The sequence below is a fragment of the Aspergillus stella-maris genome (assembly GCF_047715825.1).
Source record: "Aspergillus stella-maris strain CBS 113639 unplaced genomic scaffold BDV14scaffold_39, whole genome shotgun sequence".
In the NCBI taxonomy this organism is placed as follows: domain Eukaryota; kingdom Fungi; phylum Ascomycota; class Eurotiomycetes; order Eurotiales; family Aspergillaceae; genus Aspergillus; species Aspergillus stella-maris.
Window position 1 is genome coordinate 145,530 of NW_027396833.1, and position 12,462 is coordinate 157,991.

Here is a 12,462-nt window from a genome sequence, read left to right on the forward strand (position 1 = left end):
CCATGGGCATCCAATCCCACCCTGGGTTCAGCCCAGATGCCGACCGACTCTCCAATTTCACAGAACACTCCGAAATACGTGGCCTCCTCGTCCAACCCTCCTTCATCGACCCCGCCCACGAATCCGAACTGATCACCCTCTTCCGCACCAAACTCACCTGGCCCGATCGACCAGGCCGCATCTCCCTCCACTACGGCTACACCTTCGACTACAAGACTTTCGGCATCGACCCTGAAATCCCATACATCCCCTTCCCCGAATGGCTCGTCCCGCTCATTCCAACAACTGAATCCCGACCGCCCGACCAAGTGTGTTTACAATATTACCCCCCCGGCGCGGGAATCCCACCGCACGTCGACTCCCACCGCGGCTGGGACCAGCTCTATGCATTATCCCTAGGCGCACCCGTGGCAATGCGCATGCGGAGAGGAAAGGGCCAACCCGATGATCGGAAAATCGATATCGAATTGCAGCCGCGGAGTATGATGATTTACGCTGGGGACTCGAGACTTCATTGGACGCATGGGATTACCAAGAAGAAGAATGATACCCTTTCTGATGGGACGTTACGTCTTAGAGAAGATCGATGGAGCATTACGTATCGATGGGCACGCGAGGGGCCCTGTGAGTGTGGGGATGTTGTGCTTTGTGATACTGCGCAGGAGAGATTGGGGGTTGAGAAGGAGAAAAGGTCTGTTGCTGCTTTGAAGGAGAGTAGTAAGGGCGAGAGTGAGAATGAAGAGAAGCTTGCTGGAAGTGGTGTCACGGTTGGTGACAACGCGTTGGAGGCAAACTCATGAGGCTCTTTGTCCCATCCGAAATGCAAGGGAAACCGACCGCACATGTCTTGCAGCAATACAGTCCCAGTACTGCTCGCAATTGACTAGCGACCGGCTCATTTTAGCTCTATGTCACCCGATGCTACGACTCAGGGTGAAACAGGTGCTATTCCTCCCACCAGTTGCCTTCTTGGTTGGTTTCTTACAGATGATCAAGCCTTTGGGAGTGTCGACCGCGAAGTCACCGAACCCGAGAGCCTGACGCGAATTACCGCGGCGAGAGCAAATAGGAATTCAAGCTTCTGAGATCGTTGCCAAGCCGAATTCAGAACAAAGCGCGTTCGAAGATGATCCTTGGCCCGTCGGAGCCGACGGCGGAGTCTGCCAGCCCCGAAGGAATGGCCCCATTGACCTTCCCATATCCAATCAAGTCTGCTATCTCCCGCAATCTGGCCGAATGAGATCTTATTCTTGTTCAGATCAGCTAGCCACGCAGAGCGAGTCAAACTTCTTACAGTTGCCAACGAACAGCAGACGTCATCTCAAGTGTCTGCTAGGAGCCTATCCTCTCGTAACGTACGACATTCAGCCACAACACAACCAGCTTCCTTGAAGAATGTCCTCATCACCCCTTGTTCTTGTAACAGGTGGCACATCTTTTATCGCAAAATGGGTTCTTGCGATCCTCTTACAAGATGCCCAAAATTATGTCGTCCGAACAACACTCCGCAACACCTCGCGCACCGGTGAAATTCATGCGTCTCTCTCCGAAGCAGGCGTGCCTGACGAGCGCATCAAGTCTCTCCAAACTGTCCAGGCAGACCTCTCATCCGATGCCGGCTGGGACGAAGCAATGAAAGACGTGACTTATGTACTGCACGTCGCATCACCTGTCCCAGGTGGCGTACCAAACGATGAGAACGAACTTATCCTACCTGCAGTAGAGGGAACGAAGCGTGTTCTCCGCGCCGCTCGCGATGCAGGCGCGAAGCGAGTTGTATTGACCAGTTCGATCTCCGCAGTCTGGCACGGAAAAGCCAATGAAGACAAAAGGGCCTTTGACGAGAACGACTGGACAGACCTCTCAGATCCCGATCCGCGCCTCTTATCAATCTACCCGAAAGCCAAGACGCTTGCCGAGCGCGCTGCATGGGAGTTCATTGAGCAAGAAGGGAACGGCATGGAACTTGTATCTATCAACCCCGTTAACGTCCTCGGCCCTTGTCTCGGAAAAGACGACGCTACGTGCCTCCGCACAGTCAGCGAATTGCTTCTGGGGAATGTTCCCGGTTTCCCGCGAACGCACTGGTGCCTCGTTGACGTGCGAGATTGCGCAACATTACACGTCCTCGCAATGACGCACCCTAAAGCAGCAGGGGAACGCTTCATCTGTATGGGTGAAGGCGCGCTCTGGATGAGCGAGATTGGCGCTTTGCTAAAGGATAAACTGGGTGATCGCGCGAACAAGGTACCGAGGTTTGTTCTTCCAGATTTCCTACTCAAGATCATTGCGATTTTTATGCCGGTTGCAAAACTCGTTGTTCCGGATTTGGGTGTTGCGAGGGTTGTTAACTGTGATAAAGCGAAGAGTGTCCTGGGGTGGGAGTGGAAATATACCAGTGAAGAGGCGGTTTTGGCGGCTGCGGAGAGTTGGATGAAGTATAACCAGTCATAAACAATCATACTATCCAGAATTAGATCCGAATCATTGACCAAAAGCCTTAATCACCAATCATTCTTGTACCAAAGGCAGCTGTGCAAAAGCTGTCTTTACAGGTACCCTAGCAAGTCGGGGTCCACAAGCCCATACCTTACCTACCATGTGGCCTGCTCCCTGGTAGTTGGGGCTGAGCGGATTTGATGCCGAAGGACGACATGCTGGCGAGGAAGGGGCGACCCTGCATCGTGCCTTCCGTATGTGTCCACGCGGATGCGGCCTACATGTCTCACCGAACATTTCAGAATAGGAATCCAATAAAGTGTGTATAATACGTAAAGCTCTCTCGAAAGCGACATGCCCTGGACAATTGTCTTTACCAACCTACCTACAGTACGCCGCTGTCCCACTGCTAACGATATTACCTGTACCAAGTTTGCACTCAAGTGCTAGAATCATACCTGCAGCGCCGCAATCGACAACCGCTGTGTCGGACCATTGGGTTAGAGTAAATTCAGGTCGGCCGGGCCCAGTCGCGCCGGCCATTTCCCAAAAAGGTTACGAAAAGATACACAAAGAAGGAACAAGTCCCTGGTCGTTCCTTCCCTACTATACCTGCTTCATGAACGTCAACAATTAGACCAGGAAGGTGCAATCCGTTGCACCTTCCCTGTTGACCATACGATTTATAAGCGATGAAGATGTCAGGAAAGGTACGATCTACGTCCACTGGTTCTATTTCACTGTAGAGGAAGGTGCGAATCTGATGCGGTCCGGGTCGACCCCGTATGGCTGGGCCCGGCGGGGTGCGTGATGGCTTATACTAGCTATGCGGGGAATAGCAGCCTGGTAGGTCCAGGAACAAGGTGCTTTGGCCTTCAAATCGCGCTTCCGGGGATACCTTAATCAGGAAGATTGGCGCCACGGGCTCTCCTCCGCATCGAACTGGTTTAGTGCACTTGGGCTCGCAAAGACCGGCGCTCTCAACCTCGGGTCCGTTGCGAGCAAGACTAAGTGACACCTACTGATTCTAGATTGACTGATTATCATGAGAGACTTGATCTCGTAGTCTGAGTCTACCTACCAGCTATCGAGCCTACTTGTATCGAGGTACTTCCGACGTCCCCAATATAGCTAGCCCTTGGCCCTCAAGACACCTCCAAGACCCATTTGCGGGGAACTACTCCCTGTATACAAGACGGCCAAGGCGGGCTTGACTCCGAAATTACAATGATGAGACCATGCCAATTGTCATTGATGGCACCATGGAACGGCATGCAGAGCCTGGGGAGTATATTGCTGGCTAAATTTCCTTTATCGAATGCCCGCAGACACAGAGACATCAATTATCCAGCACGATGCGTCTCTCAGCCTTCTTCTCCGTTGCGGCGCTGGCCACCAGCGCAGTAGCACGAAGAGGCTTCGTAACTACAAATGGAGACAAATTCCAACTTGACGGGAAGGAATTTTACTTCGCTGGGAGCAATGCTTACTATTTCCCCTTCAACAATGTCCGTCCGCTTCTTTGCCCCCTTTTGGCTATCTAAAACATCACTAACAATGTACTATCTAGAACCAAACAGACGTTGAACTCGGCCTCTCCGCCGCAAAAAGAGCAGGTCTAAACGTCTTCCGAACATGGGGTTTCAACGACAAGAACGTATCCTACGTCGAAGGCGGACTGCCCGACTACGGCGGCGAAGGAGCGGGTGATACAGAGATTGTTTTCCAGTGGTGGGGTGATAATGGCACTAGCACGATCAACCTCGAGCCTTTTGATAAAGTCGTTAATGCGGCAAGGGAAACGGGGATCAAGCTTATTGTTGCATTGACGAATAATTGGGCCGATTATGGTGGGATGGATGTTTATACGGTTAACCTTGGCGGAAAGTATCATGATGATGTGAGTCTACAACCACCCCCTTGTGCTAGGTATATACGGAAGAAAGAGTTGATGGAAAGTCCATGGTAGTTCTACCGCCTCCCGCAAATCAAAGCCGCATTCAAGCGGTACGTCAAGGCCTTCGTCACGCGCTACAAAGACAGCCCCGAGATATTCGCGTGGGAACTCGCCAACGAGCCTCGCTGCGGCGCAGACGGTGTGCGCAATCTCCCCCGGAGCGAAGACGGGTGCGCCCCTGAACTATTGACATCCTGGATTTCAGAGATGAGCACGTTCATTAAATCGCTTGATCCGCACCACCTGGTTACATGGGGTGGCGAGGGAGGGTTCAATTATGTCTCTGATGACTGGGCTTATAATGGTGAAGATGGGGGTGATTTTGAAGCTGAGTTGGCATTGGAGAGTATTGATTTCGGGACGTTCCATTCGTATCCGGATTGGTGGAGTAAGACTGTGAAATGGACGGATCAGTGGATTGTTGATCATGCGAGCGCTGCGAGGGGGGTTGGGAAGCCGGTTGTTCATGAGGAGTATGGTGTGTATCTCCTTCTCTTCATCTTTCAGTCTGCGATATACCGAGTCGGGATCACTAATTGATTGACGTGGTGGATAGGCTGGCTTACACCCCAGGGCCGGCTGGATAATCTAGGTACTGTGTCGAATATCACTCGGCTCGAGGCAGTTGGTGGGTGGCAGGATATTAGTCTGCATGAGAAGATGCCGGATATGTATTGGCAATATGGGTACTCGGGGTACTCGTATGGGCCGAACCATGACGATGGGTTCACCATCTATCTGGATGAGTATGTCACTCTGTCCTACAAGATACTAAGATAGTATGCTAACGGAGGTTATCTAGCGCCGAAGCCAAGGAGCTTGTCTACAAGCATGCGAGGGATGTCAATAGGTTGAATCGTCATTAGATCTTATGGCAGGAGCATGCTAGATAGCTGGCAGATGGTCGAGGAATGCAAAAGCACAGCCCTAACCACTGCTGAGAACCCTCTCCCAAACCCACCTCACACACTCAACAATAGCATCTGGTCTGATCAAATGGACATTATGCCCGCAGTCCGGTAGATGTACATACCTAGTATTCGACGAAAGTCGCAGCTGCTCCTTCTGAAACATCTCATCAACCCGATCCCACTGGTCCAATAACTCCCTAAAAGCCTTTCTCTGCTCTGCACTCCCGTTTCCAGCTTCAATACCAGCTTTATAGATCTTCTCATAATCACCCGCGGTATTTGCCCTAATCACAAACAAAGGTTTATCACCCAAAAACTTCATCTCAACCTGCCGCTTCCACTTTAACCACTCACAAACATCTCTAAAACTCCGCGCTTCAGCAGCACCAGTCTCACTCGAGGCATATATCTCCTTTGCGCGGACTCTCCACTCCTCATCACTCAACACAGTAGAACTCCTCAACCCCGTCACCCGTGCAAAGTTAAGGTTCCCCAAGACACCAGCAATATTCGGATCCGGAAGAGAGAAGAATTCACTCGCCCGCTCGGTCGAGCAGTCGACTAGGACCATTCCGCTTACATATTCTGGATAGAGATGCAGGAATTCGCGCGCGATAATCCCGCCGTAGGAATGGGCGAGGAGGATTAGAGGTGAGCTTGCACTTGTGCCCGTGAGTCCGAGGGCTCGTAACAACGAGTGCAGTTCAGCTGCGGCTTGCACAGCACCCGAGATTGATCTTGAAGGAGACTTTGAGTTCAATAACTCAGCTGAGGGTGTAGATCCTTCGTGCTCGTTGGCCCCCACGGCAATATGGGCAGTATTGTCTGGAGCCGGGCGTGGACGTGGAGCTGAAGCTGGAGCTGGACGCTTCTCGCTCTTGCCCAGCCCAGAGCGATCGTACAGCAGAATCCGCGTGAAAGGGCGTAAGAGGCGCTCGAGAACGACATAGGAAGAAGCAACGTCGCCGCCCCCGGGGATGATCACGACGATGGGAGTGCGAGAAGGATCATGGTCGAACCCTATGTCTGGATCAACAGAGCAGGGCTGAGGGTGAGAGCGAGAGTGATAAGCAGAGGGAAGACCGTTATCGGACCCCGAGCCAGAATTGCAGGCCCAGAGGCTGTGTGTGCCGATCGGAATCAGTGCGGATTGCTTGGTGGAGCTTGCTGCGGCTGAAGCCGACTGTGTCGGTGAAGCCATCGCCATCATGCCATGTCATGGAGAAGATGGGGAACACGAAGTGCGAGATGCGGATAAACACCGGTGTGGCTTACTGTACCGACGGCCCGAAGACTGCAAGAACAATCCGACACCCGATTTGTCTCGTCTTTACGAGGGCATGGCGTATCAGAGCCCTTGAAGCATGGCAGGTTGGGTTTGGCTATTCCTTAGCTCAAAGCTGTGCCACGCAGCCAAGAGGTCCCAGAAGTAAACAAAGAAGGAGCTCGGGTTGTTCGCTCATCGACGCGCTTTGTCCAATGACAATGTCCAGGGTATTCAGCCTTGCGATGATCTTTATCGGGCATCGTGAGGTGCAATTCAGCCTCACACTGGGATTCCCATTTCCGCCCCCAACTCTGTGGAGAGGGAAAACTTTGCAGCTGCTCAGCCTAGTGGAGAGGGTAAGCCATACGGCATAATCTTCAGATAGACAACATTCTGGCGATCGGTCATCTAGCAAAAACAAACACGCAGCGGTCCGAGGGTAAAGTGGTGCAGGCAGCCGGGGAAAACACGTGCGGGTGCGACAACTTGAAACAACATTTCAGCGCCCAGCCACTGCTGTCGCATGTCTAGACGGTCGCTTCAGGGGAACTCTAGTGACGAACCTACAACTCTGGAGGTGTTCCGTGGTGTCTGGACAGCAGTTGCTGCCTGGAAGTAAACAATCCAAGCTAAGCGTTAAGCAACAACCAGTAACAGTCCGACCCGAGATGAACAACACCAGAAAGCCAGGCAGTGCAGCGCTTCCTTCCGTAGGCTGAGGTGTCAAAATTTCCCCTGTTAAAAATAGACGATCCTACAATTCCACCACGGCGACTCAGACTCCCCTTGGCGCCTGGGTCGGCAGCGGGTCCTGGAGGGCGCAAAGCCCTATCAGATCAGTCCACAGGCTCAGTGGCCCTGATCGACAGTATCACCATCTGGACCCAACCGGCTGCAATGTCCACAGCTTCCAGGAAAATATAAAGGGGCCCGTTTCTCTTCACAATGTCCCTGCTAACCATCAAGTTCCTCAACCCTAATCATCCATCACCATGCGCTTCCTCCCTATCCTCCTCAGCCTGGGCGCCCTCGCCTCCGCGCAGTGCGGAACCCGCGATCCCTCTGCGGGCCTCAAGACCAGACACAGGTACTTCCAGGACAAGGAAGACCGGGAAGCTGCGCGCGCCGCAGCACGGGATGTCTTTGACGTTACGATCGATACATACGTGCACGTTGTTATGTCGAACATCACGCAGGGAATTAACCACACGACCCTCCCCACGCAAATCCACCAGCAGATCGACGTCCTGAACGAGAACTACCAGGACACCGGCTTCTCTTTCAACCTGAAAAACATCTCCTACACGCACAACAACAAGTGGCAGGCTCTCGCCGATGGCTCGACGACCGAGTACGAGGCCAAGAGCTCCCTGCGCCGCGGCGACTACACCGCGCTGAACCTTTACTTTGCTTCTATTGGCGGCGGGATCCTCGGTTATGCGTATGTCCTCTCCCTTCTTCACTTAGCTTCATACTAATAAAAGCAGTACCTTCCCCGACACCGTCACCCCCCGCGAATTCCTCCTCGACGGCGTCGTCTGCGACCCCGCCACCCTCCCCGGCGGCAAAGCCCCCTACGACCTCGGCATCACAGCCGTCCACGAAACCGGCCACTGGCTGAACCTCTTCCACACCTTCCAGCCCGGCAACGACGACCCCGAGATCCCCGGGTGCTTCGGCCACGGCGACTACATCCACGATACACCCGCCGAGGGATTCGCGGCCTTTGGATGCCCCAAGGTCCGCGATACTTGCACGGGTGTTAACGAGACGCTCAATGCGCACTCTATTCCGGGAACGGACCCGATTCACAACTTTATGGATTACACGGATGATGTTTGTCTTACTCAATTCACGAAGGGGCAGATTCTGCGTATGCAGAACTCTTGGAGGGAGGATCGCGAGGGGTTCACGCCTAGTGTTGCGGGGCGCCGCGTTAGGTCTTTCCCTGCCGCTAAGGCTAAGGAGGCGAGTCCTGAGTCTGGATGGTTTTAAATTGTGGGAAAGCCGCATGAGGAGTTGGTGTTTTAGGGGACGAGGCGAAAAGTCTAGACGGTGGTGGTGTTGTTGATTACGGTTGAGGATCTAATGGTCATGGTCATTATGGAATCGGGATGTACAGTGCACTGGTTGTATTATGTTGGAAACATAGAGTATATACCCTACGTCTACGTCTAATCTAATAGAGCGAGCGATCTATTTTGAAGTTTGCATTTAACTTCTGCCTTGATAATGTAGTTACCAGGCACCAGAAATCCAGAGTGATTCTGCCTTGCCAGCGAACCGGGGTATCAGTGAAACAAGAACCCCTATAATCTCTTAACCCACGGCCCTGGTATTAAACTTGGCGTTTCACGAGAATTGGTGGGTCAGTGCGTTTCGTCTTGCGGGTCAGATTGTTCGGTTGAGGTTCGGTACCAATGGCGAATGTCGATCGCTGCTCTACCCTAAACTAGGAAGGTCGCAGGTATACTCCCTACAAGAATCAACAAACAGATCTTGAAGGAAACCATATGAAGACAATCAAGTAACTAACCTGTGACTCAAACTTTCAGATGATCATCTAGACCAGCACGTCGGCGAGAAATAACCATTTGTGGTACAACATGCTACGTGGCATGCAAGTCGCACATTGCTGGTCCAATCGGCGATATACTTCAGCCTGGTCGTTGGACGAGTGTACTACAGAGTAGAAATCAAGTTAATCGTGCTTTTGATAATCTGGCATATCCCCAGTTCATCTTTGACTCCTTGCCGGAATCTCAAGTTCTGTAAGAACGGGCTGTCCGCGTGTCCTCGTCAAAATATATATCTTTGACCTCGGCCACCTGTACAGTATACTAACAGCATGTCACTAGGCAGGGGATTTAAAATGGGAATAAGTAAATCTATAGAGTCTAGCAACCTACAATTGTGCGATACCCTAACGGACCCCTTAAGCTCAACCTATCATTCTATCGTGAAAGGTTATGTAGGTCATAGAAAACCCAACACATAATGTAGCCCGACCAGAACTATCATACAGCGCATTGGAATCGAAGGCCCTGAGACCAGCCAATAACAACTTAAGTTAACGTCTATTGTGCGCCAAAGCAGAGAACAGGCACGTTCATAGACTACATAGTACCTAGGTAGAAACCCCAGCTCGCTAAGATAAGATATGGACTCGCTCCTTACTCTCAATGCATGCAAGTGTCAACCAACCCTGGATCGTCAGGTTACCTGTGTACTCCTGGATCGTACCTTCCTCGACCTCTACCTTGATTACAAATCATAGTGTACATAACCTAGGGCAGGGACAGGCAACCGACCACGCCTTTCTAGAGCAGTGTTCCCAGTTACTTGATCATACAAGGAAGGCGCGATGTACGGTTGGTCGCTCCTTCCTCGACACGGCATGTTGTTGTTCTCGCCCGGCTTCAGATCTGCTGAGCCCCAACGCTAGAAAGGTACCAGAGCCTACATGTTGCTGTCATGGTGGATAGAGCTTTACGTTTATGCACACCCTATTCCTAAGATATTTTGAGATGTTCAAGATAAGACATGTAGTCCGAGCTTTATTGGTTGGTATGTAGCAGGACTTCCATATACAAGGGTAGGCAGCCTAGACACGAAACACTGCAAGGACCAATCCGGCAAGGTGATAAAAAGAGAAAAGTATAATTCAGATTAACAAAGCTTGAAGACGGGAAACGCAACAAAAGCTACCGTAGGTATTATTGATTCCAATTCCAATTGTTCGGCGGCCGTGACCGCTGGCGTGACCGTGCCGGTTTCGTTCACTCAATTGGAAGCAGATCAGAACCCTCAATTCCATGTTGCTCCGTACTACGAATACCCAGGCTTCTCAGTCGACCAGTCAACTGCTCCATTAACAGGCCTGCACCTGTGGAGATGAGGCCGGGACGTCCAGGAGCGAGACGTCGCGTCGGAGAGATATCTGGCGTGCTAGGTTGGGAGTCACAGTCGTACTGTATTTTCGCAGAGGTCGATTTGATCGACAAGGAAAACGTTGACCCCGAGTCCGATTTCGATGCGGATATCTCTAGCGTCGAGGCTGACTCTCCTATGCTTTGCCTACCTTGCCTAGGTCTTGCGTTGGCAGAAGGTGGAGTGAGAGACTGGAGGCCATGATTATCGCTCGCCGAAATGGGAGGTGAAGCCATAGATGTAGATGCGACCACAGCACCATTGCAGGTGTCATCAACCTGGATGGCCGGGTTCGGGCTCAAGGGTTGAAGACCTTTGTCCCCCGTGGCCCATATTTCCACCCACTTCTTCGCCCAGCGATGCCACCTCGCTGGCCCGGAATCAAACCCGGGAAGCTCGAGATGGAATTTATTAAGTGGCTTTCCCGACGGATATAGCCCTCGAGCAAATTCAGTCCAAGCATTTACACTCCTCCAAATATCTGTGAGTGGAGCCTCAAACCACTCTATATGCTCGTGATAGTGGTGTTCGCAGAAATGGCTGTACCGGTACTGCACGAACTCGAGGTGTACGATCTTCTCAAACAACTCGGCGTTTGGACACGGCACGTAGCCATGCAGAGAGAGACCCGGGTAGCACTTCTCGTGGTCCCTTATGCGCTTGTAACCCTCTGTGAACCCCACCTTGTACATGCCCTTGTAGTTTTTGTGTTCAAGTATGTAGAGGAACTGGTTGCAAGATTTGCTAGTAGGAGATATACCCAATAGCTTGCCGCTTATTTTCTTGTCGACGTAGAGGTCCGGGTTAGCCAGGATCTGGTCCGTGATTTCTTTAATTTGATACCGTTTGAAATCTAGGACTAGGGACGAGCCTTTTGTCTTGGGTGTCGCAATGGCAGCAATCGGAACCTCGGCCTCCCACTGGCGCACAGCAGCAGTTATATCCCCATCTTTGCTATGTCGGCCGCAGAGGGTCAACACGGCGATCTTTTGTAGGATATAGTTTGTCTCCTCCTGCTGGTGCTTGCCATTTTTGATGCTCGCAATGCTTGTGACGCGTGTCGATACCTCGGCAACGTAGTCGCTCTTCAGGTTTGTCGAGCAGGGGGTGCCGGCGCGAGTGTGAGCCGGACATTTACCGCGATATTCCGAATGAGACACCGAAAGAGATTGAAAGGCATCGAAGACCTTTGTCTTGGCCGACATTGCGACTTGTGAAGGTGATAGCTACCTTCAATTGGGGGAACTGGCCTTTGGCGACAGAGCCTCTCGGCGGGTTGAGCGAAGAGAGTACCGACAGGAAAGAGGAGAAAGAGGAGGGAAGGTGCCCTGCGCCGCTGGGGCACCGGTAGAAATCCGGCCTTCTGGCACCAGCACTAGGTAACATGCTAGCAGCGCAGTGCCTGGCCAAGGGATTCAAACCCTTGTCTGCAGCCAAAGGCAGCAATCTCAACCTGTCATTTCGACGGCCCGTCCCACTTCCCAGCCTCCTGTAATAAGTCTATGGATGTCGCGGCTGCGGCTTATCATGTTATCATTCACATATCAGTCAGGAGAGGAGGAGCCCATGACTTGCCTATGTATTCGTTAGCGTTCATCGCCTGGCGTTGGAAGGTCGTTCTCACGTGTACGTGTCATACCACCTGCGTATAATGTATTCTCGTGTATTTTCTTGCTTTTCATAACAGCAGGAGTCTTAAGCGATCTTTGGTTTTATAGGTAATTGTTGATAATAAGTTACCCTGTGGCGTTGGTATTGAGTTGGAAAGGACGATGGAATCGATGGCCGGGGCCGCCCCTTCCTTTATCGTGGTAGACATATTTATTCTCACCAGAGACAGTATGACTATGAATCAAGTGTAAAGCAACCTCTAAAGAAGGCTAAATTCATTATTAGGTACATAGCTAAGGAGCTGCGACCAGGTGACAACTTAGAGCGATCTCAACCAACTGTGACCC

The 12,462-nt window shown here is 51.8% G+C and overlaps 6 protein-coding genes across 6 annotated transcripts; 4 read left to right on the forward strand and 2 right to left on the reverse strand.

Moving 5' to 3' along the window:
* Positions 1-2: 2 nt before the first annotated feature.
* Positions 3-800, forward strand: BDV14DRAFT_201640 (uncharacterized protein; the record flags this gene model as incomplete). Its single annotated transcript, XM_073773812.1, has 1 exon — positions 3-800. The coding sequence occupies one exon, from the start codon at positions 3-5 to the stop codon at positions 798-800; it is 798 nt and encodes a 265-aa protein (XP_073626637.1).
* Positions 801-1,098: 298 nt separating this feature from the next.
* On the forward strand, positions 1,099-2,517 carry BDV14DRAFT_83635 (SDR family oxidoreductase). The gene has a single exon (XM_073777642.1). The coding sequence runs from the start codon at positions 1,396-1,398 to the stop codon at positions 2,452-2,454; it is 1,059 nt and encodes a 352-aa protein (XP_073626638.1). The 5' UTR covers positions 1,099-1,395; the 3' UTR covers positions 2,455-2,517.
* A 1,277-nt stretch (positions 2,518-3,794) lies between these two features.
* Positions 3,795-5,262, forward strand: BDV14DRAFT_209756 (glycoside hydrolase 5 family protein; the record flags this gene model as incomplete). Its single annotated transcript, XM_073775731.1, has 5 exons — positions 3,795-3,947; positions 4,010-4,339; positions 4,409-4,874; positions 4,953-5,142; positions 5,199-5,262. The coding sequence occupies 5 exons, from the start codon at positions 3,795-3,797 to the stop codon at positions 5,260-5,262; spliced, it is 1,203 nt and encodes a 400-aa protein (XP_073626639.1).
* On the reverse strand, positions 5,230-6,455 carry BDV14DRAFT_176161 (uncharacterized protein). The gene has a single exon (XM_073769217.1). It carries the CDS (start codon positions 5,876-5,878, stop codon positions 5,324-5,326), a length of 555 nt encoding a protein of 184 aa, XP_073626640.1. The 5' UTR covers positions 5,879-6,455; the 3' UTR covers positions 5,230-5,323.
* A 1,088-nt stretch (positions 6,456-7,543) lies between these two features.
* Positions 7,544-8,769, forward strand: BDV14DRAFT_176162 (zinc metalloprotease). Its single transcript, XM_073769218.1, has 2 exons — positions 7,544-8,015; positions 8,062-8,769. Exons 1-2 carry the CDS (start codon positions 7,567-7,569, stop codon positions 8,567-8,569), a joined length of 957 nt encoding a protein of 318 aa, XP_073626641.1. The 5' UTR covers positions 7,544-7,566; the 3' UTR covers positions 8,570-8,769.
* Positions 8,770-10,226: 1,457 nt separating this feature from the next.
* Positions 10,227-12,124, reverse strand: BDV14DRAFT_83649 (GIY-YIG nuclease family protein). The gene has a single exon (XM_073777643.1). It carries the CDS (start codon positions 11,707-11,709, stop codon positions 10,354-10,356), a length of 1,356 nt encoding a protein of 451 aa, XP_073626642.1. The 5' UTR covers positions 11,710-12,124; the 3' UTR covers positions 10,227-10,353.
* Positions 12,125-12,462: the final 338 nt, after the last annotated feature.

Coding starts and splice junctions, on each gene's coding strand:
- BDV14DRAFT_83635 (XM_073777642.1), top strand. CDS start 1,396: ATGTCCTCATCACCCCTTGTTCTTGTAACAGGTGGCACATCTTTTATC.
- BDV14DRAFT_176161 (XM_073769217.1), bottom strand. CDS start 5,878: ATGGTCCTAGTCGACTGCTCGACCGAGCGGGCGAGTGAATTCTTCTCT.
- BDV14DRAFT_176162 (XM_073769218.1), top strand. CDS start 7,567: ATGCGCTTCCTCCCTATCCTCCTCAGCCTGGGCGCCCTCGCCTCCGCG. Junction 8,016..8,061: donor GGCGGGATCCTCGGTTATGC/GTATGTCCTCTC, acceptor TAATAAAAGCAG/TACCTTCCCCGACACCGTCA.
- BDV14DRAFT_83649 (XM_073777643.1), bottom strand. CDS start 11,709: ATGTCGGCCAAGACAAAGGTCTTCGATGCCTTTCAATCTCTTTCGGTG.